The 25,964-nt window shown below is 49.3% G+C and overlaps 5 protein-coding genes across 5 annotated transcripts; 2 read left to right on the top strand and 3 right to left on the bottom strand.

The window, feature by feature from the left end:
• The first annotated feature begins 1,388 nt into the window (after window positions 1-1,388).
• On the top strand, window positions 1,389-4,547 carry EDB82DRAFT_2917 (armadillo-type protein). Its single transcript, XM_025732283.2, has 3 exons — window positions 1,389-1,411; window positions 1,565-4,261; window positions 4,315-4,547. The coding sequence occupies exons 2-3, from the start codon at window positions 1,655-1,657 to the stop codon at window positions 4,339-4,341; spliced, it is 2,634 nt and encodes an 877-aa protein (XP_025591223.2). The 5' UTR covers window positions 1,389-1,411; window positions 1,565-1,654; the 3' UTR covers window positions 4,342-4,547.
• A 216-nt stretch (window positions 4,548-4,763) lies between these two features.
• On the bottom strand, window positions 4,764-6,378 carry EDB82DRAFT_469842 (uncharacterized protein; the record flags this gene model as incomplete). The annotated part of the gene is made up of 3 exons (XM_025732284.1): window positions 4,764-5,696; window positions 5,750-6,016; window positions 6,070-6,378. The coding sequence occupies 3 exons, from the start codon at window positions 6,376-6,378 to the stop codon at window positions 4,764-4,766; spliced, it is 1,509 nt and encodes a 502-aa protein (XP_025591224.1).
• A 1,018-nt stretch (window positions 6,379-7,396) lies between these two features.
• Window positions 7,397-17,545, top strand: EDB82DRAFT_455077 (uncharacterized protein). Its single transcript, XM_025732285.2, has 2 exons — window positions 7,397-14,193; window positions 14,241-17,545. The coding sequence occupies exons 1-2, from the start codon at window positions 7,706-7,708 to the stop codon at window positions 17,386-17,388; spliced, it is 9,636 nt and encodes a 3,211-aa protein (XP_025591225.1). The 5' UTR covers window positions 7,397-7,705; the 3' UTR covers window positions 17,389-17,545.
• A 520-nt stretch (window positions 17,546-18,065) lies between these two features.
• EDB82DRAFT_549491 (Na+ dependent nucleoside transporter C-terminus-domain-containing protein) lies at window positions 18,066-20,495 on the bottom strand (the record flags this gene model as incomplete). The annotated part of the gene is made up of 2 exons (XM_025732286.2): window positions 18,416-20,495; window positions 18,066-18,362 (listed from the first exon to the last, which is right to left on the bottom strand). Exons 1-2 carry the CDS (start codon window positions 20,054-20,056, stop codon window positions 18,066-18,068), a joined length of 1,938 nt encoding a protein of 645 aa, XP_025591226.1. The 5' UTR covers window positions 20,057-20,495.
• A 2,049-nt stretch (window positions 20,496-22,544) lies between these two features.
• On the bottom strand, window positions 22,545-25,515 carry EDB82DRAFT_2775 (uncharacterized protein). The gene is made up of 2 exons (XM_025732289.2): window positions 24,478-25,515; window positions 22,545-24,425 (listed from the first exon to the last, which is right to left on the bottom strand). Exons 1-2 carry the CDS (start codon window positions 25,283-25,285, stop codon window positions 23,008-23,010), a joined length of 2,226 nt encoding a protein of 741 aa, XP_025591228.2. The 5' UTR covers window positions 25,286-25,515; the 3' UTR covers window positions 22,545-23,007.
• Between the last annotated feature and the right edge of the window lie 449 nt (window positions 25,516-25,964).

Below are 25,964 nucleotides of genomic sequence, written 5' to 3'. Positions count from 1 at the left end.
GTTGTACATGAAGCATATAAGACGTAGTCCATACCACAGCATAAATACCCCTAGACCTGCGATCACACCATTCCAGCGGCATGAGAAGCATTAACTACCACTTGGTCCACATCTGGTCACAATCTAGAAGACATGTTCGTAATCCAGTCGTGATGCAAGTAAAGCTTTTCCCTGCAGCCTCGCGTCTTCTCTTCGCTGCAGTTGGACTAGATCCCTACACCTAGCTTAGTACCCGCACCCTCAGCCCAGCTAGATGTGATGTATGATCATCATTGAGACCCTACGGCAAGGTATTTGGTGGAAACTCTTGGAATACCCCTCATTACCTACCTTGATTTGTACTCGACAGACCTCACTCACCCTGTATCTAACTAACAGGCCAATACCCTTCAGCTTGAAGCATGACACGTCAACAACTTGTTGGTTGCTGAGCAATTGAATGCAAGGCGAAACATATGCAACTATTTCTTGCATCTTCTATTTGGACTTTAACGAGTTCATGCCATTTGAGCTTTGACCCAGAGGCTGAAAGCTGAAGATTTCTATGCATTATTGAATTAGGATCCACTTAGGAAAGAGGAATGTAGGAACCCGAAACCAGTAGCTGTGGCTTGAATCCCGTTCCTGTCTATCTGCAAGGGAGTTAGACCTGGGGAAATGACAGAAAACGCCAATTTTAGTATAATTTTTAAACGTTTCACAGATTCATCTTGAATTAATCGAATTGTAATATAAAGAAACATGGTTGTTGATGTTGATCTTCATAGCGTTTTGACATCGGTCAGTGTGTGTGGCTAGCAGGTACTGCCTATGTCTGTTTCTGGGGCAATGGCGGTAGATTGGGCGTCAATAAAAGAATCTACACTTGAATGACAACACACAGGGCAGCCATTAAATATCTGGGGTCGGTCTATGACATACATTTAACAAGTTGGATATCCCTTGCCTTTTTTCCTTTTCCCCCCCTAAATTTGTCATATATCTTTAAAAGATCAATACTTACGACTCTAACGAAGCAATTTGTAAGTCCCTGAAAACCCATTTCCGTCCCGTCCCCGTATTTTGGCCCTGTCCAAGTTCATTTCAACCCCTGCTAAATCAGGTGACGGGCGCTTGTTGACTTTCCCCTCCAAAAAACGATTGTTTCTAGACTTTGTCCAAACAACAAGGATCCAGGAACAAATAAGAAGTCGCTTGCCTTGCTTGTTTTGCGGGTGCATCTTCATCTATTTTGGTCGTTGTTGCTCTATTGCGCATCCTTCCTTCTTTACATAATTATTAGCATCACTAACATTGCGCCGTCTTTTGTAGAAAGAACAAAGCATCTTCTTTGTTTCCTCCTTTAGCATACACGCGACAACCAACACTCTTCCCGCCTCTTGATACCCATCTCTCTATTCGCTTTCACTCGGTATGTTTTACGAAGCTCTCCAACATCATCAAGGCTGGCTTTGCTCTTCTAGAGTACTCGGCGCGCCCATCGCATCTGAACCCCAATAGCCTTACGATGGATCCTCCGAAGCGCTCCGGCCTATTTCATAAGCTAATTACCCGCCTAGTCCAGGTTTTACGACCCAAGAAGCGACATCATACACTCGAAAGATACCCCGTCTCAAGCTCTCCTCAATACCAATTCTCCCTAGAAAACGCAATCATGGCCGACGAAGAAGATTTTAGCTCCATACCCCTGCCCGACCGCTTCGCCCACAAGGTCTGGAAGGTTAGAAAAGGAGCATACGAAGAGGCTACCAAGCAATTCGAAAAGTCCCCCGACGAGTCAGATCCCTGTTTTCGACCATTTTTGAACGACCCAAGCTTGTGGAATAAAGCTGTTCTCGACACAAATGTTGCTGCACAGCAAGAAGCCGTCACCGCATTGTGCGCTTTTCTCAAATATGGTGGAAGAGATTGCTGCTTAAGGTCGCGGAACCAGACCATTACCCCAATGGTGGAGAAATGTCTCTCTTCGACCCGAGCCGTGATCAAGCAGAACTCCATCGAAGCTATTCTGCTCTACATTGAACTTGATGTCCCTGGACCTGTCATCGAGGACATGCTCCCTGGTCTGAACAACAAGGTCCCAAAGAACGTTGCCGCGACATTCCACGCCCTAACACAAATCTTCCACAACTATGGTTGCAAGGTTGTCGACCCGAAACCTGTGCTCAAAGCACTCCCCAAAGCCTTTGGTGCTGCCGACAAGAACGTCCGTGCTGAGGCTACAAACCTGACGGTCGAGCTCTACAGATGGTTGAGGGAGGCTATGAAGCCCATGTTTTGGAGCGAGCTCAAGCCTACCCAGCAGACTGATTTGGAAGCACAGTTCGAAAAGATCAAGGCCGAGGGCCCGCCTAAGCAAGAACGTCTGCTCCGATCCCAACAAGAAGCTCTCGCCGCTGCCCCGGAAGGTGGTGAGGATGGCGAGGAAGGCGAAGCAGAGGGAGAGGATGGCGAAGAAATGGATGCTTTTGATCTGGCCGAGCCTCAAGATGTCAGCAAGAAGATTCCGCCCAACTTTAGCGATCAGCTTGCTTCGTCGAAGTGGAAGGACCGAAAAGAAGCCGTTGACGCTCTGCACGCGGCAATCAACGTCCCCCGCATCAAGGAAACCGATTTCAATGAGGTCTGCCGTGGCTTGGCCAAGTGCATGAAGGACGCCAACGTTGCTGTCGTTGTTCAAGCCGCCGTCTGTATCGATCTTCTCGCAAAGGGCCTCCGTAAGGGCTTTGGTAAATACCGCGCCACAGTTATGCAGCCCATCATGGACCGCCTCAAGGAGAAGAAGGCTTCTGTAGCCGACGCTCTTGGAGCCGCCCTCGACGCCGTTTTCGCCTCAACCGACTTGTCTGAGTGTCTGGAGGATATTATCGCCTACCTCAGCAACAAGAACCCCCAGGTCAAAGAGGGCACCATGAAGTTCCTGATTCGCTGCCTACGAACAACACGAGATGTGCCCAGCAAGCCGGAGCAAGCCACCATCTGTGAAGCTGGTAAGAAGCTTCTGGCCGAGTCCACTGCTGCTCTTCGAGACGGTGGTGCCGAGATTCTCGGTACGGTCATGAAGATCATTGGCGAACGTGCTATGTTACCTAACCTGGAGGCTCTGGACGATATTCGCAAGAACAAGGTCAAGGAGTTTTTCGAGGCCGCCGAAGTCAAAGCCAAGGAGAAGCCCAAGCCCAAGGCTGCTGCCCCTGCACCCAAGGCCGCTCCCGCTAAGAAGGTTATGGGCGGAAAGAAGCCCCTTGCCAAGAAGCCAGCTCCCGCTCCCGCCGCTGCTCCCGTTATGCCTGACGAGCCTCTCGCTCCTCAGCCTACGCCTCGAGCAGCCCCTAAGCTGACGAAGCCTGGACTGGGCGGATTGAAGAAGAAGACAATTGGAGGTCCCGCTCCTCCTGGCTCTCCTCGTCGAGTACCCACAGGACCTGTCATGCCCGATGATGATGAGCCAGCCCCTCCTCCTCAACCACGTGTTGGTCTCTCTCGTGGTCTTGCTGGACGCTCTCTTGTCAAGCCTACTGCACCCTCACCTCCCATGGAACCCGCCTCGCCACCTCCATCCAGCGGTCTTACTGCTGTGGAACGAGCCGAGATTGAGGAGCTTCGGGCAGCTAACGACCGACTGACCCGCCAAGTTGAAGAAATGCGACAAGAACGCAACAAGTTTATGTCGGAAATTCAAGAACTTAAGAACCAGAATGCTGGCCTGATTGAGGACCACACCCGTGACGTGCTGAGTATCAAGGCCAAGGAGACTCAGCTGGTTCGTGCAAGAAGCGATGCAGAGGCTACGGAGCAGACCAACGATCGCTTGAGACGTGAACTGGAAAGACTTAAGAAGGCTTTGAGTCACGCCGAGAGATTCGAAAATGCCGGAAGCGGCATGAACAGCCCTCGTCGCCTTGCTTCGCCCACACACGAAGACGTTTACCGAGATCACGGACCACCATCTGTCAGCCGTCATAGAATGAGCATAGCTAGCAGCATGTCTGAAGAGAAGGAAAACGGCGATCACATGGCACCCCCTCGTAACAAGTTCAGTCCTGAGATGCGATACACTGGCAGCGGAAGCTCATCAGGTCGCGGATCACCAGCACGAGGTTTCAGAAGCGCACGACCATACAACGATGAAGAACATGTACCAGCACCCACCCAACGGCCCATGTCATCACTACCTCAACCAACAGGTAACGGTGCCGAGAGCTGGAGAAGAGCGGCCGAGGTGACGAGTCAATTGAAGGCTCGAATTGAACAGATGAAGGTATGTTGTCCGTGTTTTCTACTGCAGATATCATTATAACTAATATGTTACAGGCCAAGCAAGGACTCGCTCGCCCTTAGAATTGTCAACAAAACATTGTGCAATGACTTTTTACTACAATACTTTTAATGATGATGATGCTTTGGGAGGTTCATCGCGGAAAAGCTGGGATGGGTATACCTGGGACAGAAACAGACAGCCCCAGTCCGGTTGCATCTTGACGGCGTTAGAACTTGTGCCACCATCTGCTTTGCTTCGCTTCAAGGGGTCTGATAGAATTATACATGGGCCACGGCTGTCTTGGGATTGTACGGAGCAATGCCCGCGGCGGGTCAAAGATACCTAGTTGTTTAATGCATGAATGATTTCTATTCACTTTAAGAGTGTCTTGTCTCATAGGCGTCAATTCATTAACTCGGCATATAAATAATTAACAGAAATTCCGAAACTCCTTTAATCGCCAGTGCTCATGCTTGTCTTGCTTGGTCTTTATGCCAGCATATTACTCCTTCTTGTCCTTCTTCTTGGAATCGTCCTTCTTATCCTTGGAGTCACCCTTGTCCTTAGCGTCATCCTTGTCCTTAGAGTCGTCCTTCTTGTCATCAGACTTGTCATCCTTCTTGTCCTTGGAGTCGTCCTCCTTCTCCTCGGACTTGTCACCCTTCTTTTCTTCAGACTTATCGTCCTTCTTGTCGGACTCTTCCTCAGAGTCCTTGTTCTCAGACTCGCCCTTCGTGCCAGAGGACTCTTCCTTGGGCTTCTCGTCCTTGCCCTCATCCTTAGACTCGGCCTTGTCACCATCATCTCCCTTTGACTCGGACTCAGCCTTCTTGCCCTCGTCCTTCTTATCCTCATCCTTCTCCTCACCCTTCTTCTCGCCATCCTTAGACTCAGACTTCTTGTCGCTAGCCTCTTCAGAAGCCTTGGCCTTGTCATCACTCTTCTTCTCCTTGTTACCGCCCTTCTTACCCTTCTTCTTTTCCTCTTCCTTCTTCTTCTTCTCAGCCTCCTTGGCCTTCTTCTCTTCTTCAGCCTTCTTCTTACGCTGACGCTCCTTCTCCTTTTCCTCAAGCTTGGACCAGTCGGTCTCGTGGTCTGCGATACCGCTTCGGGAGAAGTTGTTGCTTAGACCTTGAGCGGTAATGGCATCTCCCTGCTTGATCTTGGCTCGGCCAATAAGCGAAATGAAGATTGCGAATCCGACCATGGCTGTGAGGAGGAAACGGTAGGATCCGTACCAGCGAGGCGCCCAGCCTTTGGTCGCGGCGCGAGAATCGGCAAAGTAGAGACCGACGAAAGCCATGAATTGAGTAGTGAGAGCGTACTCAACAGGGAGCATCACAGTGGGCCAAGCGATGACCGAAGAGGCGAGACCCATGCCATAACGGAAGCGGGTTCGTTTGAGAGATGGCGACTTTTCGGCGTACTCGAGGCCCTGTCGTATGGTGGTTAGCCATATGAGCAATATTTCACAGTTCAAGGACTTACCCAGTGGATGGCTCCAAGGAAAGAGATAATGACAGCACCGTATCCGAGCTGGAGGGGCTCAATGACACTCAACAGGTACTTGGCAGTCTCGTGGTCGACCATGATGGCATCGTAGAAAGAATTGCCTGTGGGAATATCCTTATTCAAGTCCCAAGCGAGAAAGACAGTGGAAAGCGAAGTTCCGAGATAAGGAAGTGTACCGGCAAGACCGAGGATGCGCGACTCGCGGGGTACATCTGTGAATGTGAATGTGTCTTTCACAATACCCTACAGCCACTGTTAGAGGATTGTTTTTGGTGCTGCACTATTTGGAAGCTTACAATATCGTGCTTGAGCTCGTTGCTCATGCCTTCCTCCTGGGGAGGGCCTTGGACTCCAATTGTGTTGGGGAGTGAGCTCTTGCTCGAGACATGGCTGGGGTCGGATTGGAGAAGCTCCTGTCCACGTTTGCGCTCGGCCTCATAGTCAATGGGTTGCTTTGGAGGAGGAGGGTTCTCTTGATCGGATTTGCTAGAGTAGACAGCTCGTTGTTGGCGTAGTAGAGGCGCAATTGATGCGCGGGGTAGAGAAGTTCTGGGCGAAGCTCTCGCGGCGAGTTGCCAGAGGGGACGAGAGGAGGTACGGAACATGATGGAGGATGACGCAGTAAAAGTTAATTGGGAGGCACGCGAGTAGACAGGACAAAGCAAAGCTCAATGATGGTTTAGTTAATGATTACCGAGAGAAGATTGAAGAGGGAACAAGTTCTGGAATGGAAGCTAAGATAGAAATACCATTGAGATCGATGGAGCTTTCGGAAAGTTCATGTAATCATGGAATCTTCTTCAGCTTCTTCCAAGATCTGGATCAAGATCAAGATCAGGATTAGAATAGGACATCTACGGATGAGCTACGTAATCTGTACCTGGACGGCAAGACGGATATAGAAAGTCATGAAACTCTGTTGCATGTCAAACAAGGTTAGGTCCAGACAGGTACTGGATCGGAAATTGCGTGTAAATAACCCGTTGACTCTAAAATTTACCTGCTCTTGTTCTCTTTATTTTTCTCTGTTGTCACGTCTAGACTACATCATCGCGATCCAGTCTGAAGCTACCTCTCAATGTCGTGACGTCATGAAAGCGTGGGAGCTCCAGAGCTGAACACCTCCATAGGTCCATCAGGGATATCAACACCTGCTTAATTGTAGCATGTCACTCCCAGACTGCACTGAAATATTGACGCATATTCGAATAAACGTTTTCAATTAATGGATGGATATAAATAAATAGTCATGGCTTATCACTCGACTTTAGTATAGCTGATTACCTCTTGGCCCGATGCCAATGCTACGGGAATGATTATGGAGAACATACCCCCACTGTAACCTGCCCTGTGCTTTGATGTGCTCCAGGGCTATAAACTGCCCGAACGCGTTGGAACGTGAAGCAGAAAGCCACTGGCAGCTCCTAGCCCCGTTCGATACCTGATTCTTGGTCAGTCTGTCCGCAAATAGTAAGTACCTCCAACAGCATCGTCATACACGCCACACCATTCCCAAATGCCAACCCATGGTAATTCCCACTTTTGCTCCGGAGAGGTGCGTCACTCACTCACAGGACGACACGCCCGATGGAATCCACCTTTTCACATCACCGCAAAGCTGCCCATCTTTATTCAAGAGGCATAATCGATAATACCCTCATCCACCAAATCCCGCTTTTTCTCTATCTTCTGTCACTCCCATTCCCAGGGATACCCCGTCTGCTGTACCTACGAGATACAGTTTCGATTACGACCCCGCTCTGACTTTGAAGAGCACTGACTGCTTCCTTCGACGTGGGCAGACGGACGATTCAACGGTCGAGCCTCGTATGGCAAAATAAATCCCGTCGACAAATGACTTCCCAATAAACTACATCAACAAGAACCCAACCTTAATTCCCCGGCCCGGGTTACGGCCACAATACCGCCAGAATGCTCGAAGGCCTCGTTGCTGGCCTGCTTAACCGCTTCCTGGGCATGTACGTCAAGAACTTTGACCCTGCCCAGCTCAAAGTCGGTATCTGGTCTGGCGATGTCAAGCTACGCAACCTCGAGCTGCGCCGTGAGGCTCTCGACCAGCTCAAGCTTCCCATCAATGTTATGGAAGGCCACCTTGGCGAGCTGACTCTAGTCATCCCCTGGTCCAACCTGCGCGGCGCTCCTGTCAAGGTCTTCATCCAAGATGTCTTTCTGCTCGCCAGCCCTAAGGAGGAGGCCGAATACGATCAAGATGAGGAGGACCGCAGGAAACAGCGTCTCAAGATGGAGAAGCTGGATAGTGCCGAGTTGCTCAAGGAGAGGAACCAGGAAGGTCTAAGCCAGGAGGAGCAGAAGAAAAGCCAGAGTTTCACACAAAGTCTGGTAACAAAGATCGTCGACAATGTACAAGTCACGGTCAAGAACATACATATCCGATATGAGGACTCCATCTCGGCGCCAGGACACCCATTCGCTCTTGGTGTTACCCTCGAGGAGTTCAGTGCTGTCAGTACCGATGGCGAGTGGAAGCCCGTCTTCATTCAGGACTCAAACACCGTCACTCACAAGCTGGCAACCCTCGGCGCTTTAGCTGTGTACTGGAATACCGATTCAGATCTTCTCGGAACCGGTCGTGAAGCGTCAGCCTCATCCGAGGGAGTAATGTCACACGATGAGATGGTCGCCAGGTTTAGAGAGATGATTGGCAAGGATGCACAAAAGGACTCCAACCACCAGTTCATACTGAAGCCTGTCAACGGTCAAGCCAAGATCGAGCTAGACAAGTCGGGTGACATCATGGTTCCCAAGTTCAAAGCCAACCTACTATTCGAAGAGATTGGTGTTGTCCTCGACGACGATCAGTACCGCGATGCCTTGATGATGGTCGATCTATTCCACTACTTCATCCGACATCAAGAATACAAGAGATTGCAACCAAAGGGTGTCCGACCCAAGGAAGACCCCCGTGCCTGGTTGGAGTTTGCGGGTAATTCTGTTCTGTCAAAGATCCACGAGCGCAACCGCAAATGGTCCTGGGACTACTTCCGTGAGCGACGCGACGACCGAAAACGATACATCGAATTGTTCAAAAAGAGGAAGCAAGGCCACCAGATGTCGAGCGACGAAACAGATGCCATCAATAGTCTGGAGTGGAAGCTCACATACGAAGACTTGCGATTTTGGAGATCTCTAGCTCGTAACCAGCTGAAGAAGGAGAACGCCGAAGCTCTCAAGAACCAGCCACAACAACCCCAACAGCAGCAAGGTTGGATATCGTGGGTGTGGGGTTCGAAACCCCAGGAAACGATTGAGCACAATGAGGAGAATACTCAAATGACCGAAGAGCAACGGCAGGAACTCTACGAGGCCATTGACTGGGACGAAAAGAACGCTATTGCGGATGAAGTTGACATGCCTCGTGAAGCCATCAAGATGTGTATCGAAACATCCCTCAGCACTGGTAGTTTCACCCTGAAGAAGAGCCCGCATGACAATGCTGCGGATCTTCTTAGTTTACACTTTGACGTGTTCAAGGCCAAGGCGCTGCAGAGGAAAGATTCGATGCTCGCAAATGTTAGCCTTGGTGGTCTTCGTGTCAACGATGGCACCACGCCGGACTCTGTCTATCCCGAGATTGTGCGAGTCAAGGATGCGCCCACCAACAATCAGCGTAAGCGACTGTCACTGGCCGAACTTGAACAACCCGAGGAAGACCCCTTCTTCCAGTTCGAATTCGAGCAGAACCCAATTGAGCGGGAGGGCGATATTGCTATTGTTGGAAAGATGAAGCCCCTCGAGGTCATCTGGAACCCCAACTTCGTCGTTGGTATTGCCGACTTCTTCAGACCTCCCGAGCGACACATGGAGTCTATTACTGCCCTCATGGAAAGCGCTGGTGCAACTGTCGAGAGTATTCGTGAACAAACTCGAGCCGGCCTTGAGTTTGCATTGGAGGAGCACAAGACCATCAACGCTGAGCTAGATCTGCAAGCGCCTCTGATCATCGTACCTGTCAGCATCACCACGGAAAACTCTACCTGTCTTATTGTGGATGCAGGTCACATCCACGTCAACAGTGAATTGGTCGACCAGGGCACAATGAAGGAGATTCAATCCAAACAAAAGCAGACATACAGCGATGAAGATCTCAAGAAACTCGAGTCTGTCATGTACGACAAGTTTATTGTCAAACTGACATCTACTCAAGTTCTCATCGGACCCTCTGTTGACGAGACCAAGGCTCAATTGGTTGAGAAGAGCGACGAGGCTCATCTTCATGTTGTTGAACAGATCAATGTCGACTTTGTCGTCGAAACATCCATCCTACCGAAGGCGCCCAACCTGACCAAGTTCAAGGTCTCAGGACATCTTCCAATGCTTCATGCGACAGTTTCTGACACCAAGTATAAGAACTTGATGAAGGTCATTGATGTGGCCATTCCCAAGTTTAGTGCAACTTCGGCGCAGAAGATTGAGCAACACAAGGAAGCTTCTCGTCCTCGCCTAAAGAGCAATTCGTCCAACCGATCTAGAAGAAAATCTCAACGGGAGCGAAGACAGTCCACACCATTCCCATTCATGCAATCCGAGACCGCAGTCGTTCTTGACGATATGGATGAAGATGATGATGACTTTGAAGACGCGACAGACGGAGGTGATTCCGAGCAACTCAAGGTCCAGCAACGCATCTTTGAGTTCAAGTTCAAGGTCGACACACTCAAAGGTTCGCTTTACCGAAGCGACCCAGATGGACAGAAGCCTGATGCGCTGCTGGTTGAGCTGGTTGCTGAGCGATTCGACTTGGAGTTCTACACCAGACCTTTTGACATGGTTGCGGATGTTTCACTTGGTTCAGTCACGGTCGACGACTTTGTGGACAACCCTTCGGCCGAGTTCAAGTCAATTATCTCATCTGGGGACAGTGAAGATCTCAAGGAAGGCCGCAGTCTGGTCCACGTCAAATTTGTCAAAGTCAATCCCGCTTCCCCCGAGTTCATGCCTGTCTACGAGGGTGTCGAAACCAATATTAATGCGGTTGTCTCTACAATCAATTTGATCGTTACCCGGAAGACACTACTTACTCTGCTCGACTTTATTCTTATCACGTTTACAAACAATAACAACGACAACCAGTCAAACAACAACAAGGCGATATTGGACAATGATGATGATGACGCCGAGAGTATCAACACTGCAGTCGCAGTTGCTAATGAGCCTCAATCAGCCTCCAGTAACGGGTCTATCCGAGTCAAGGTTGACTTGAAGAGTATCAGGCTGATCCTCAACAACGATGGCATTCGCCTTGCTACACTGTCATTTAACAAGGCTGACGCCGGTATCTTCCTGCGCGGAAATACGATGCGCATCTCAGCCAAGCTTGGTGATCTTTCACTCGTTGACGACGTTAACCTCGGTGTCTCGGAGGATTCCCATCTTCGACAACTCGTCACCATCCAAGGAGATGATCTGGCCGATTTCCGCTACGAGACATTTGACGCTAGCAACCCCAAGGCATACCCGGGATACGACAGCTCTGTCTTCCTTCGTGCTGGTTCCGTCAAGGTGAACTTTATCGAAGAACCGTTCCGCAAGATCGTTGACTTTTTGGTCAAATTTGGAAAGATGCAGGCTCTGTACAACGCTGCTCGCCAGGCTGCTATGAACCAGGCCAATCAATTGCAGCAGAGCCCCAGTCGCTTCAAGTTTGACGTTGTTGTCAATACTCCCATTGTTGTCTTCCCTCGTGTGCAACAGCCAGGGCAAACTGAGAGAGATGTTATCACTGCCTACCTTGGTGAAATCTACGCCCAGAACAAGTTCACCCCTCTTGATGACAGCGAGAATTCTGACATCGCTATGAAGTTGTCAGCTGGTATCCGCAAGATCAAGCTCACTTCAGACTTCCACTACTCTGGAGGAGTCTCGGAGGAGCTCGAAATGATCGATCACGTCGACCTCGGTTTTAATATTACATACGCTGAGCACAAACATGGTGCCAAGAGACCCGAGACCGAGATTGAAGGTACCATGTCTGACTTCAATCTGCGGCTCACACAATACCAAGTCAAGTTCCTCTTGGAAATCTCAAAGTCGGTGCCTGCAGCCTTTGCTGGCGAAGGTGGCGATAAGGAGGAGGAAGCTGCTAAGGCTGTTGACGAAGGTACTCTGCAACGCGCCCGAACTGCCAATTTTGAAGATAAATCTGCCGACGAGAGGACGTTGGTAGACCTTGGCCCCGAACTTGGATCACTTGGTCAAGAATGGACTAAACTTGATCTTGTCTTCCGTGTCAACACCATTGGTCTTGAGCTTATCAATGCGGAAGAAAATGAGCCTGTTCACGATATTGCCAAGTCTAGCTTGTCGCGATTCTCACTCGATGATACCAAGGTCAAGACAAGAATGCTCTCAGATAGTTCTCTGGAGGCAGAGCTGCTCATTCGATCATTTACAATTTACGACAGTCGACCACGCGACACTAACAAGTTCCGTCGCATCATGTCGTCTATGAACAAGGATGTGCAACAGCTCATGGCCAGTGTCACGATATCAGGTGGTAAGGAAAAGAGCTTGATAGCTATGGCGACCATGGACAGTCCGCGGGTCATCTTTGCGCTCGATTATCTATTCTCGCTTCAGAAGTTTGCTGTCGAGGCGCTTGCTGTTGACGAGAGTAGCCCGATGGACGATGAAAGCATCATGGACAACACACCCGATGAGTCGGATACTGATTCCATGCAAGTGACTCTGGCTGGTGGCGCTTCCAGACCTCGATCAGAGCTCTCGCGACGCCAAAGCGAGGACGTGTCCAAACAAGGAGACAGCAAACAAGAGCCCGCCATGAGCATTGCGTTCCGAGTCAACTTGGTTGATGCGCAAGTCATTCTGATTGCCAATCCTCTGACATCCAGCTCCGAGGCAGTCGTACTGTCTATCCGACAAATGCTTCTTTCACAACAGCATGCTTTGACATTCCAGATTTCCGAAATTGGAATGTTCTTGTGCCGAATGGACAAGTTTGAGACCTCTCGCCTTCGCATCATTGACGACTTTTCAGTTCAATTGAGCATGGACGGTTCCAAGCCTCAGACCACTGACATACATGTCGATATCGAGCCTCTTGTCTTGCGTCTGTCGCTGCGCGACATCCTTCTTGTGCTTCAAATTGTTAGCAAAGCAAGTGAGTTGTCTGGCAACGAGCCTAAGCAGCAAGTCAAGGAAACCCCTGCCGAACAGAAAGCGCGCGAGCTCCGAAATGCCGGTATGAAGCAACGCTCTGCCAGCGGTCGAGGTCAGTCTACCATCGCTGGTAGAAGCAAGGTGACAGCAACCAGTCACGCTGTCACTCAAGGTGCCGATACCAGAGGTGGCAAATCACCGGAGCAAGTGGCTCGGCAGAATTTTGAGACCCTTTCCGCAACAGTGGAGGGCATTCGTGTTGTCCTTATCGGAGATGTACACGAACTTCCCATTCTGGATATTGGCATTAAGAACTTTACAGCATCTGCCGAGAACTGGTCTTCGAACCTCAAGGCCGAGACTGCTATTGACCTGTACTCCAACGTCTACAATTTCGCCAAGTCTAGCTGGGAGCCTCTCCTTGAGCCATGGCAAGTTGGTTTCGGTGTCGCCAAGGATCCTGTCTCGGGACTAATGTCAATTGACGTTGCCTCGAAGAAGGTCTTTGACGTGACTGTCACAACAGCATCAATCGCTCTGGCTTCCAAGTCATTCCAGTTCTTGACATCTGATGAAGATGTACTGGACAAGCCCCGTGGTGTTGAAGCACCATACCGCATCAGGAACTACACAGGCTTCGATGTTCTCGTTCACTCTAAGAGCCCAACCAGCGAGGAGCCTATTAACCTTCGATTGGAAGATGGTCAGGAAGCGCCTTGGAGCTTTGAGCATTGGGAAAAGATGCGTGAGAACTTGCTCACCGAGTCAAACCAGAACAATGTCTCCATTTCTTTGGAAGGCAGTGGTTTTGATCCTGTCAAGAATGTTAGACTCAACCGAGAGGGCGAGTATCTGTACGGTCTACGTCCCAAGGCCGATGATGTTCTCCATCGTCTTTGCGTTGATGTCGAGTTGGGTACCGACAACATTAAATATGTGACATTCCGCTCTCCACTGCACGTGGAAAATGCCACCGAGATTCCCGTCGAATTGGGTATTTACGATGCACAGGATGGCCATCTTCTCAAGATCGAAAAGATTGCGCCTGGTGACTCTCGACCCGCTCCGGTCGGCGCTGTATTTGAGAAGCGTGTACTTATTCGACCCGACAGTGGCTTTGGCTACCAATGGAGCAACGACCAACTGTACTGGAGAGATTTGCTCAAGAGGCCTACCAAGCAGGTGGTCTGTAAGGGAGAGAATGGCGACCCGTTCTACTTTCAAGTACATGCCCGTTTTGACAAGGCTAACCCACTGACCAAGTAAGTTCACCAAAACCTGCCAATGAGTACCGTACTAACGATTCCAGACACTACCCATACATGAAGATCAAGCTCTCCGCACCCGTGACCCTCGAGAATTTGTTGCCCTACGACTTCAAGTATCGCATATATGATAAGGCGACCAAGAAGGATTGGACCAACTTTTTGCGAAAGGGTGGCGTCAGCCCGGTTCATGTTGTTGAGCTCTCACACTTGCTTCTCCTTAGTATCGATATGCAAGATACAGTGTTCAAGGCGAGCGACTTTTCCATCATCAACCCGGGCAACAACGAAGATTTCCGCAAGGAGGGCAGGATTGTCGTCAAGGACGATCAGGGACTACCACTACACCTGTCGCTGCACTACCACAAGATCCCCAACAGCGGTGGTGCATTCAAGGTCACTGTGTACAGTCCTTATGTTGTCTTGAACAAGACCGGCGTGGATGTTCGAGTGCGTGCTAAGAGCTTCCTCCAACAAGCCAAGGCGGCAGCAGGTCAATTCCCTCTGATGGACACGTCAAACCAAGACCGTCCCAAGGCTTTACCTTTTATGTTCTCTTTTGGCAATGATGATCACCGCAACCGAGCCCTTCTCAAGATTGCTGACTCTGAATGGAGCAGGCCTCAGAGTTTTGAGGCCATTGGAAGTACTACCGAGGTTGTGCTGAACTCGGCGACGAAAGACAAGGAGATCCACGTTGGTGTGACTGTCGAATCGGGCCAAGGCAAGTACAAGCTCACCAAGGTTGTGACGCTTGCACCTCGATTCGTTCTGCACAACAAGATGGAAGGAGAGATTCTTGTCCGAGAGTCTAGTTCCTCTGGCTATCTCACCCTGAACGATGGTGCCCTCCAGCCTTTGCACTTTATGCAAAAGTCAAAGGTGAAGCAGTTGTGTTTGTGTTATCCTGACGTGAACAGCCAGTGGACTTCGCCTTTCAACATTGCGGATATTGGTACGCACTATGTCAAGATTGCTAAGCCTGGACAGCGCCAGAACCTTGTCAAGGTGGAAGTTCTTATGGAGCACTCCACTGTCTTTGTGAACTTCAGCATGGAGACAAAGAGCTGGCCCTACTCTGTGCGCAACGAGAGTGACATTGAGTTTATGTTCTGGCAGGCCAACCCCAATATTGATGAGGAAGTCGAAGATCGCAGTGGCTGGAGACAGATCCGCTATCGTCTTCCACCACGAAGCGTCATGCCCTATGCATGGGACTTCCCTGCCGCCAAGTTCCGTGAGATCATTATCTCTGCGAATGGCAAGGAACGACATGTCAAGCTGGCTGAGATTGGTAACCAGATTCCGATGAAGTTTACCACATCCACTGGCAACCAGAAGATTGTCGACATCAATGTTGCTGCCGATGGACCGAAGCAGACGCTGATTCTCAGCAACTTCCGCGCCAGCAAGAGTATGTACAAGCCAAAGGCGCTGTCAAGAACCAACACCGGCCTCGAAGCTTTCGAAGTCAAGGATCAAGATACTGGTGCAACTTTCCGCGCCCAGCTTAAGCTGGCCGGTATTGGTGTTTCTCTCGTCAACGCTCAGATGAAGGAGCTTGCCTACTTGACATTCCGAGACGTACAACTGCGATACAGTGATTCTCCATTGATCCAGACCATCTCCATGGCCATCAAATGGATACAGATCGATAACCAATTGTATGGTGGTATTTTCCCCATGATTCTCTACCCGACTGTCGTGCCGAAGAAGGCGCAAGAGGTGGAGGCTCACCCATCGCTCCATGCCATGGTCAGCCGTGTCAAGGATGACTCGTATGGTGTGCTTTACGTCAAGTACGCAACAATTCTACTACAGGAAATGTCAGTTGAGCTTGATGAAGATTTTGTCTTTGCTCTTCTTGACTTTACCAATGTTCCAGGCGCTAGCTGGACAGAGGTTGACGAGTCAGGCAAGCTGTGCGACGAGGATCTCGATATTCCAGAGCCATCAGGCCTACAGGCTGGAACAGACATTTACTTCGAGGTGCTCAACATCCAACCCATGCAGCTTAACCTCAGTTTCATGAGGACGGAACGAGTCAACGCCGAGGACAAGGCATCATCTCACAACCCCATCATGTTTTTCCTCAACGTCATGACCATGGCTGTTGGAAACGTCAATGAAGCGCCACTCAAGTTTAACGCGCTCATCCTTGACAACGTGAGGGTGACCACGGCGGTACTCATTCAGAATTTCTCTAGTCACTACAGCCAAGAAGTTATGTATCAGATTCACAAGATTCTTGGATCTGCTGATTTCCTCGGCAACCCTGTGGGTCTGTTCAATAGCATCTCGTCGGGTGTAACGGATGTGTTCTACGAGCCGTACCAGGGCTTGATCTTGTCAGATAAGCCAGAAGAGTTTGGCTTGGGTATTGCCAAGGGTGCTGCCTCGTTTGCGAAGAAGACAGTCTTTGGCTTCAGCGACAGTTTCTCCAAGTTTACAGGCAGTCTCAGTAAGGGACTTGCTGCAGCATCGCTAGACAAGCAGTTTCAAGACCGCCGACGTATCACAAGAGCTCGCAACAAGCCAAAGCACGCCTTGTACGGTGTCACTGCTGGCGCCAACAGCTTCATCACCAGTGTCGCATCGGGTGTAGGAGGTCTTGCGCGCAAACCTTTGGAAGGCGCCGAAACAGAGGGTGCTCTGGGATTCTTCAAGGGTGTCGGTAAGGGCTTTATTGGACTGGCTACCAAGCCTGCCGTCGGAGTACTAGACATGGCCAGCAATGTCAGTGAGGGTATCCGCAATACAACAACCGTGTTTGACCAAGATGGATTGGATCGCACACGATACCCACGATACATCCCACAAGATGGCATTGTGCGCCCGTACAACCCCCGGGAAGCTCTCGGCCAATATTGGCTTAAGCAAGTGGACAACGGAAGATACTTTGACGAACAGTACATTGGACATTTGGAGCTACCAAAGGAGGATATGGTCGTTATGATCACTTATGCTCGTATCTTGCTTATCCGATCACGACGTCTTACCAGCGAGTGGGACGTGCCACTGAAGGACGTCCAGACTATTGCTAAGGAGAGGACTGGCGTGAGTTTGTCGCTAAGAGGAGGAGCAAATGGACCTTTTATCCCGATTGGAGAAGGTAGTGAGAGAGGGTTCCTCTATAAGATGATTGGTGTTGCGGTGGAAGAGTTTAACAGGAGGTTTAGGAGCGGAGAGTAAAAGGAGATTGGGGATGTAATTATAGCACGAGTGAGTGCGATGGTGTTAAGCGTTGTTTTATTGGTATTTAATACGATGAATTATATACTATGGCTTGTCTCGGTGATACTTTGATGTTGTCCAAACAGAGTACACAGTTTGCACAAGGTGACCCAACGAAGCATATCCGATCACGATGCGCTTATCTGTCGATCACGCCATGGTGGGCCAATGTAAGCTCTTTACCGAGTTGATCTGAGTGCTCTCGCCTGAGATACGATCTAGGCTGATCCTGGTCCCGCTGTGGTCTGATATGTTGGATGCCGAAGAGGACAATGGCCTGTGCCTCTGACGAGCGTGGAGATGTTTATACTACTGAGGACTGACTCGTTCGTGTCAATCTCGGCATGACAGAAGTTATCCACCAAGTAAACATGGTGTTGGTTCAGGAATTAGTTGTCGTTTGAAGAGTGTACATTCACAGATACATTTCGCAGTAGATAGACATAAGAGTAGTGTTCTTGAATTATCGCCATCTCGTGGCCTTCAGTATAGCATTTGGTATATATAGTAGTATAGCATATCATATCATAAAATTCCTTGATACATGAGAAGTTTTATATACGATTCATTCGTTCTTTCTTTTTTGTGGTTTTGTTTCTTTCGTTCGTTCTCTTACAACATACACGCATGACATCTTATGATTGGGTTCGTGTAAAGTCGGACAGCTGGTTGGTGACGACGAGACCAGCGACACTGGCAGAGGTGAGAGTGGCCAGGACACCAGAGACCAGGGCAGAAACGGCAAGACGCGCAACGTCACCACCGCGAGTGGGGGCAAGTTGGCTGAGAATACCGATCTGGATACCAAGAGAACCGATGTTGCCGAAACCGCAGAGAGCGTAGGTGGCGATGAGTTGGGAGCGGGGGGAGAGGCCGTAGTATTGGGAGGTGGGATCGTCGGTGGTGAGGTCGGTGAAGGCGTTGTACTCGTTCTATTGAGTGTCAGTATCTGTGAAATGTTTCTGTGGAGGTAGGTTAGACTTACGGTGATGATCTTTTGGGCAATGAGACGAGCGACGGGGAGAATATCTCCAGTAGAGTTGTCGCCGTTGGTGCGAGAAACTCCGAGCAGGAATGAAATAGGGAACAAAAGGTAACCCAGGATCAACTGCAGAGTAAGATCGTATTCGCCGCGGAGGTTGATGTAGCTGCCGATCCAAGTAAGGATACCGTTGATGAAAGCGACAAAGGCGATGATGCAGAGCAGAGAGGTAATGATGGTACCAGCAATCTTGATACCCAACCAAGCACCGTTGGCGAAAGCGTGAAGAGCGTTCTCAGCCTTGTGCTCGTCATCGTCGGGAATGACAACGCGACCAGCTGTGAGGGTCTCTTCGGTCTCGGGGTATCGCATCTTGGAAATGGCCAGAGAGGCGGGAATAGACATGATACACGAGGACACGAGAGCTTCGCGGTTGAGACCAAGACCAATGTATCCGACGAGTGTAGATCCAGAAATGGTGGCGAAACCACAAGTCATGATCTGGTGAAGCTCGGCCTTTGTCATGTGAGGAACAAAAGGTCGAACAAGCATAGCAGATTCACCCTGTCCGATAAAGGGAGTAGCAGCAGCGACGACGGCTTCAGCACCGGAAACACCAAGACCCCAGAAGACAAAAGTGGCGAACTTGATGATGAACCACTGGATGAAGCCGATGAAGTACAGGACCTGGACGAGGGAGATGAAGAAGATGATGGCGGGGATGACGCTGAAGAAGAAGTTGAGTGTCTTGGAGGTATCAGGGTCTGTAAGGAAAGCGACACCATCGCGAGCAAAACCGAGAAGATCGGCAGCGCGCTCAGCGATGAAGCTGAAGATGTCGTATCCGACTCCAGTTCGCAGGACGAAAAGACCAATGACGTACTGTGTCAGCATACCGCCGATGACAGTGCGCCAGTTGATAGCCTTGCGATCACGACTGGTGATCCAGAGGATCAGAATAAAAACAGCCATACCACAAAGACTGACGGCGCGGTTCTCGCGAGTGTTATCAGCTGATTCCTCAGAAACAAAAGATCCGACAAGAATAGCAGCGACAGCGACACTAGCACCAGCAAGAGTGCGGAACTTGGAGGGGATCATGTCGTAGATGACAACAGCGGTTCTAGCCCAGACGGCCTTGATAGCGTTGGAGACATATCTGCTAGGAACATGCCAAAAGAACAGACGGAGCTGAATGCAGAGCCAGACAATGAAAGGGACAACCCAGTTTTTGTCATCGCGATGCAGAACAAGCGAAGCGATCCACCAAGCGGTAGAAATGCAAAAGACAAACATGTGAATCAAGGGTCTTCGGTATCGGTAGATAGGGCCGAGCTTTGCGCGCCAGCCGATGGGAGCGCTGCGCTCGCTGTTTGTTCCAGCCGAGGCATCGACGACACCAGCTTCGTTCTTTTCGTGGTCGCTGTAATCAGGAGGCGTAGCATGGTTTTTGTCTGACGCTAGCTTTTCGTCTAGAGAGTTGCGGTGCTGATGTTGCTGAGGAGGAACGATTGAACCATCTGGGTTTGTGCCGGTGGTGTAAGTTGCGTCGTCGTGGGCGGCGCGGGGAGAATGGTGGCGATGTTCATGGAGGTGTTGATGCGCCGGCTCAAGAGCAGGGTCTGGGTTATGATGGACAGACATTTTGTTTTTGTCTCTTCTCAAACCAATTGAGTTTAATTTGGTGATGGTCCTGTTGAAAGGAGGAGAGAGACCTGGAGCTTCAAGCTTGGTAGCAGTGAAGCACAAGAGAGGAAAAAAAGAAGAAAGGACCCTTGAGGTGGGGGAGAACAAGATAAAGAAGTTTTCCAAAATGGAGCTCGTTCGTTTAACCCTAGAAAACAGAGGAGACCAAGATAAGAGAGGCTGGAGACTGGAGACTGGGTCAGACCAGAGAGATCCGTTCTCTTTCTGTTGCGGCGAAAAAAAAAGGGACGATCTTTTTTTTTTCGTGGGTCGACGAGGAGGAGGAAGTAGGAAAAAAGACGTGGGGATAGCTCTACTTTTTTAACCCGAGGGACCGAAGAGTAAAGACCAAAAGGAGGGGGTGGCCAGACAGAGATACGCTATCAGAAGTTATTAAACCCCGGAACCAACAGAATGTTTTGAGCTAGGTAGATATAGACAATGAAGGACGATCATTTTGAGGAGGTGGTTAATGGGCAGGCAAGTGAGCACGCGGGCAATCTACAGTAGCTAGACTCTCTAGTAAAGACGAAGAAAAAAAGTACCTAAACGGCTGAACATGGGTTACACTAAAAAAAAGTAGGGACCAAGACTGGTAAGAGCTTATCAGTTGGATTGTTTTTATTGGACTAGATCCTTGGTTTTGGGGCTAGGTTCTCTCGGCGACGCCTTTTTCTCCAAGTTTTCAAGTACCGATATATGGAGTCGATATTACCTACATAGGTAGTACTCCAACACTGGTATACTACTGACTTTACTCTGTACAGCTATTGCAATTATTTATTTACAGACTGTAACTACTAGTTGACTACTTTGTCATTCACTTCTCTCTTCATGATAGACAAAAACAAGTCAATACCTCTTGTTTCGTAGACGACTTGTCTATCTCGCCACCCCGGTCCCATCCTTCGGCTTCACCTATTCCTTTTCTGGCAGGTTGCTGGAACGTTTGCAAAGTGCCTCCACTGACGTCGACTCCACCAACGGACCAATCGACCAGCCTAGGAATAGCGTCGATACTCCCAAGACATACCTACATACATTTGACAGTAGAATTTATGAGGGATTGGTTCAATTCTACACACCATCATCTGCATAATTGACCAATCTGTAGACTTTAAACAGCGTTTTGATCTTGACTGATTAACAACAAGGAACTTGTGTAGTTCAGCTCGACTTGGCTGTAACCACTGCAACAGTAACCAACAGATTCCTTCTCGGTCAACTAAAATAGTATTCCCCATAACTGGTCATCACTAACAATCTCCCATATCAACATGTCTTATCAAAAACATCTAGACTCGTCCTTGATTAACCTCTTTCAACTCCCATCTCCGAGCATTAAATATACCAGATTTTATAGACTGTCATTCGCCAAGCCACACCCGTTGCCAATTAGTCAATCCCAAACTCATCTCCGCAGCCACTGACCGTGCCAATATGGGCCTCTTTACTGAATCTAGTAGGTGACCCCAAACCCAAATCCTAAACCCAGCTACCCAGCTTCACTCTCTTGCGCTTCTCCATCTTCTGTTATGTAACAACAACCCTTTCCCCAGGATCCCCTCTACCTTGCAAATACATGCAATGCACTATCTCTCAGTAACCCCCCTGCTCCCCTCTTCCGCATCCGATAAGCTTCCCCGGCCTTTCACTTCCCCCCCCCCAGGTTTATCATTTTGTCTTAGCTACGGGTCCTTCACACCCTCTTCCAAGCTCACCATGTTGGCATATTGAATCAAGACATGTCAGCTTCACGATAAGTTAAAACAAGTGTCCTATCTCCTTCTATTTGAGATATAGTCCCTTGTCCTCGTCGGTCATCTCCGCCTTGACATCTCGGCCTGTCCCGACCGTCAACTGTCAGATTGAGTTTGTCAAGCCCAGCCAGCGAAAACGTGACCGTTGTACCGGGTGGCTTTACGATAATTACTTCCCGATCTTGTATCACTGCCCGGCGCCTTTCTGTTTTCTGTATTACCATCAGCTCTTCAACTGTCACCCATTCATCACATGCTTCTTACGCGTCGTTATTCATCCTCGGATACCTTGGTCTTATCACGGCAGACTTCCTCTTACATGTAAGCTTGTAAAGGACCGATTTAGCGATAATCCGCGAATTCTTATCTACCTCCTTTCCGCCACCCAGCAACACCTTCATCGTTAATTCAGAAACGAATGCATCAGCGCAATTAATCCCGGTCTTACTTGATGTAAAGTAGTGAACACTACGGTGAACGATCATCTTCGAGTCGCGACGACTATACTACGAGAAAACCGTACATCGGACGATACAAGTGCATTTCTACTACATCTCTCATCTCATCGGGTGGTCGCGACGCGCTTCTCTCATCGTGCCTTTCAATGACCCGACAAAATGCATCGAGTTGGCCATGTCAACACAGCATTAGACTCGCCGAGTGTAGAGATTTAGACATGTTTTGACCAGCGACGCTATGAAGCCGGCGCGTGTATATACTGTGACAATCCCTTGTTCCAGTATCGAGAACCACCCAGCTCTACGCCCACGTTCAATACTGACTGCCATTGAGGCAATACAGGGCCATCACATCCATGGTAATTGATCATGTAGGTTGCAATGTCTATGGGAATGCGTACCATAAAACTCTCCATTTCGACAAGCATCCCGTATTCGTTGTTGGGTACAAGACTCCTCATCGTACCCTGTCTATGGTGTTTGTCGTCGTCAATTGTTAGTTGTAACTCACGATGAACTGGGAGTGAAGTTAACAAGACTGCATCAACAAAAAATAGGTGACCATGAAATAAACAAGCGTATGCAATTTAAACAATTAGGTATATGTGTTTCATGACTATATAAATTAATAATAAACCCAATCCAATCATAATCCGTGTATTCTTTCCTCTCTTTCATCTCTAACCAAAGCTCAAGTAGACGGCTTGACTAATTTTTTAAACTCCCTACTCGTACGTCCACTCGACCCATCCCCCTCCCTCTCCAAAGTAACACTCTTCCTCTCCTTCTCCTCTTTCTTTCTCTCCTCCTTTTCTTCCTCTTCTTTCTTCTTCTCCATATGTTTAATAGCATCCTGCGTAAGTTCTTGTCTGTCCAACAACTCCCACACGTCTTGCTTGCGAGTCTTGCGATCACCCCGACTAATAAGTAAACCAGCGGTGATATTACAGGTTATACTCACGCAGAGAATTACAGTCGTGATTGCAAAGGGACGGGTGTGGTAGTCGATACCCCATGTGCATGCGCCGAGAGAAATTTGAAGACAGGAGTGGCAGTCGAGAAGAATGACGATGGCGAGGAGGTAGTTTAGGGAAAAGGGTAAATGAGTGAATGTTTCGTGAGGTTTGTAGAAACTGTGCGACTTGGCCATTTTCTTCTGATGATGCTGCAGTTTCTTGAACTGCTTAAACGTCAGAGCAGGTTGGTCGGACTCAGGACCATTAGACTTGGCGTGTTCTAGATCAATTGTTTCAGGGCTTTCAGGTTGAGGTTCAGGGTGTTCGTCAATAGTGGCGATTGTTCCATCTCTTTCAGGATTATAACCCTGCGCATCGAGAAGCACACGGGCTTGATGGCCCGTTAAATGCGAATCTTCAATATTGGTGGGAACTCCTGCCGGGACGTTCTTCTTCTGTAGTCTGTTTCTGGGCTTCTTGCCCTCTTCAGCTCTCTTGATCAATCGTGTTAAACGCCAGATGTGAAACATGTGGTATGTATCTACAGCGCGGAACGGAGCGAGACCATCACCCATGATGGCGAAGAGAGCGACAAGAACACTGTCGATGATGTGGACGAGGTAGGATTGCTTGTCACCTACGTAGATCCAGCCGATTAGGAAAAGAACCCACGCCAGACCGAATAGTGTGATAAGAGTGGCGTAGAGAGTAACGAGGAAACCCAGTGGTCGTCGAACATATTGTCCGAAACCCTTCATGCGACGTTTGAGGCGCGCGCGTCGAGAGTGAAGCATATGTCGGACGTGATCATCCAGCTCTGCTTTTTCTTCGGGTGTCCATCCATCGAGAGTCGTTCCATGAGGAAGAGCAGCGTAGTGTGAGTCGGTAAGACGAGATGTAATGGTATTGCTTCGTTGGAAACGTGGGGTTTCCTCATCAATTGTGTCGGGCACGCCGGTAGGTTCTTGGGTTTGAGCTTCTTGAGCTGCTTCGCGGCGGCGTTCTTCAGCGATGGCGCCTCGTGCCCAGTCTGCCTGGGGATCGTGGCGGGATAAAGCGTATGTTGGACGACGATTGACCCATTTTCCTAGATCAGGAACGAAGAGGGAGTTTTGGACGTTTGTAAGTGTCGAGAGGGTTTGGACTTCGGGGTCTGCAGGGTGTTAGTTGTGATTGAAAGGAAATGCATGTTTGGGTACACTTACCAATGACGTCGAGCCAATCCACCAGATCCTGATCGTATTCATCATCTCGAGCATCATCAATATCCCGATTTCGCATAGGCACAGCAATCGAATCAGCGTCAGGTTGTCGTCGATGACCAGGCCAAAAGAAACGACTCGCTCGTCGCAATCTTCCGTGTCTAGGTCTCATCGCATCCTCAGGAAGCGAAGCCGTAGGCGACATGGCGCGATCATCATCACTCATACCCAACTCAGCCATACTTGGACGATTGCCCTCTTCCGTGAGTCTCGGCATAGCGGCCTGTGGTACTCTCCGGGAATGCCGCGCTAGCGCATTCCCATCCTGAACTCTCGCCCTTTCGGGCTGCGAAACACTCCGTTGTCTCCCATCATCGCTGAATCCATCAAAACTATAGTTGGAGTAAACAGAACCGTTTGAGCTGCGGCGGATGCGAATGCTAGGCTGTCGCGCCTGATCGACGGGAGGTCTGTTGCGACGCGGGTATTGTTGATTGTAAGCCGTGTTTAAGTTGGTAGCGGTATTTGTATCGGTGTACGAAGGAAATGCGGAGAGCGATGTTTGCGATGGGTATCGAGGAAAAGACGATAAAGAAGTTTGGGATTGTGCTGATGGCGCTTGGCTGAGAGGGTTGAAGTAGTCGGATGCTGTTTCGTTGATGGGTTGTGGACTTCCGGGGTCGGCGGGTTGATTTGGATGCGGTTGGAGAGGACGAGATGAGGAGGGACTGGATGGACGGAGAGTTTGGCCGCCTATTTGGAGATGGCGGCGGCCTGAAGGTTGAGATGTATTGTTGGAAGCCATGCCCATGAATAATGCATGGTAGAGAAAAGAAAGTAAGAATAAAAAGTTGGGAGGTGAAAGTCAGGTATATCTCTGGATTTGCATGCCACTGTAACAGAGTTAGTGGAACCCAACCAAAGCAAAACATCAGATAACCAGACACGCTACGGCAAAACCTGTAGAAAGCAAAACTGGAATTAGTCAGTCGTCACTTTAGAGACATATTAGGTCTAGTCCCAGGTCCGATCAGCCGCTTGAGGAGCAAGAATCTACTAATTAAACCAGTTACTAGGGGCCGCCTACGTAGTGAGGGAGATCAAGACCCACTGAAACGACGTCACTTTTTGCATGCGCAATCTCCAGACTCAGACGCTGAAAAAAAAAAAAAGGTTGATGCCGGTATATCCGCTGACAATTAGATACTACAATGTTATATCCGCTGACAATTCAATACTACGTTGCTATATCCGAATGAGTAAGATTTATCATCAGACATTAACTCGCAAACACCGCTTATCAACAACATCAACATCACGATCTCATCTTGAATCAATCCTTGTTGAAATGACGGATATAATTACGGAGTATCTCCCCCCTCCCCCTAGTCAGTACCAGTCAGTCCCCAGCCTCATCAAATGAAATCCACCAGCCAACAAATTACGCCACAACTAAAAACAATTACATCACTTTTGCCAATTCATCCGTT

This window comes from Fusarium venenatum, assembly GCF_020744135.1.
Source record: "Fusarium venenatum strain MPI-CAGE-CH-0201 chromosome Unknown EDB82scaffold_1, whole genome shotgun sequence".
Classification (NCBI taxonomy): Eukaryota; Fungi; Ascomycota; class Sordariomycetes; order Hypocreales; family Nectriaceae; genus Fusarium; species Fusarium venenatum.
Note: the sequence above shows the minus strand (reverse complement) of the source record. Positions and strands in the feature narration are given on the sequence as shown.

Excerpts from the sequence above, each read along its gene's own strand:
- EDB82DRAFT_2917 (XM_025732283.2), top strand. The coding sequence starts at position 1,655 with ATGGCCGACGAAGAAGATTTTAGCTCCATACCCCTGCCCGACCGCTTC. Across the intron at positions 4,262-4,314 it reads CTCGAATTGAACAGATGAAG|GCCAAGCAAGGACTCGCTCG; the intron begins GTATGTTGTCCG and ends AATATGTTACAG.
- EDB82DRAFT_455077 (XM_025732285.2), top strand. The coding sequence starts at position 7,706 with ATGCTCGAAGGCCTCGTTGCTGGCCTGCTTAACCGCTTCCTGGGCATG. Across the intron at positions 14,194-14,240 it reads AAGGCTAACCCACTGACCAA|ACACTACCCATACATGAAGA; the intron begins GTAAGTTCACCA and ends TAACGATTCCAG.
- EDB82DRAFT_2775 (XM_025732289.2), bottom strand. The coding sequence starts at position 25,285 with ATGGGCATGGCTTCCAACAATACATCTCAACCTTCAGGCCGCCGCCAT. Across the intron at positions 24,426-24,477 it reads GGATTGGCTCGACGTCATTG|ACCCCGAAGTCCAAACCCTC; the intron begins GTAAGTGTACCC and ends AACACCCTGCAG.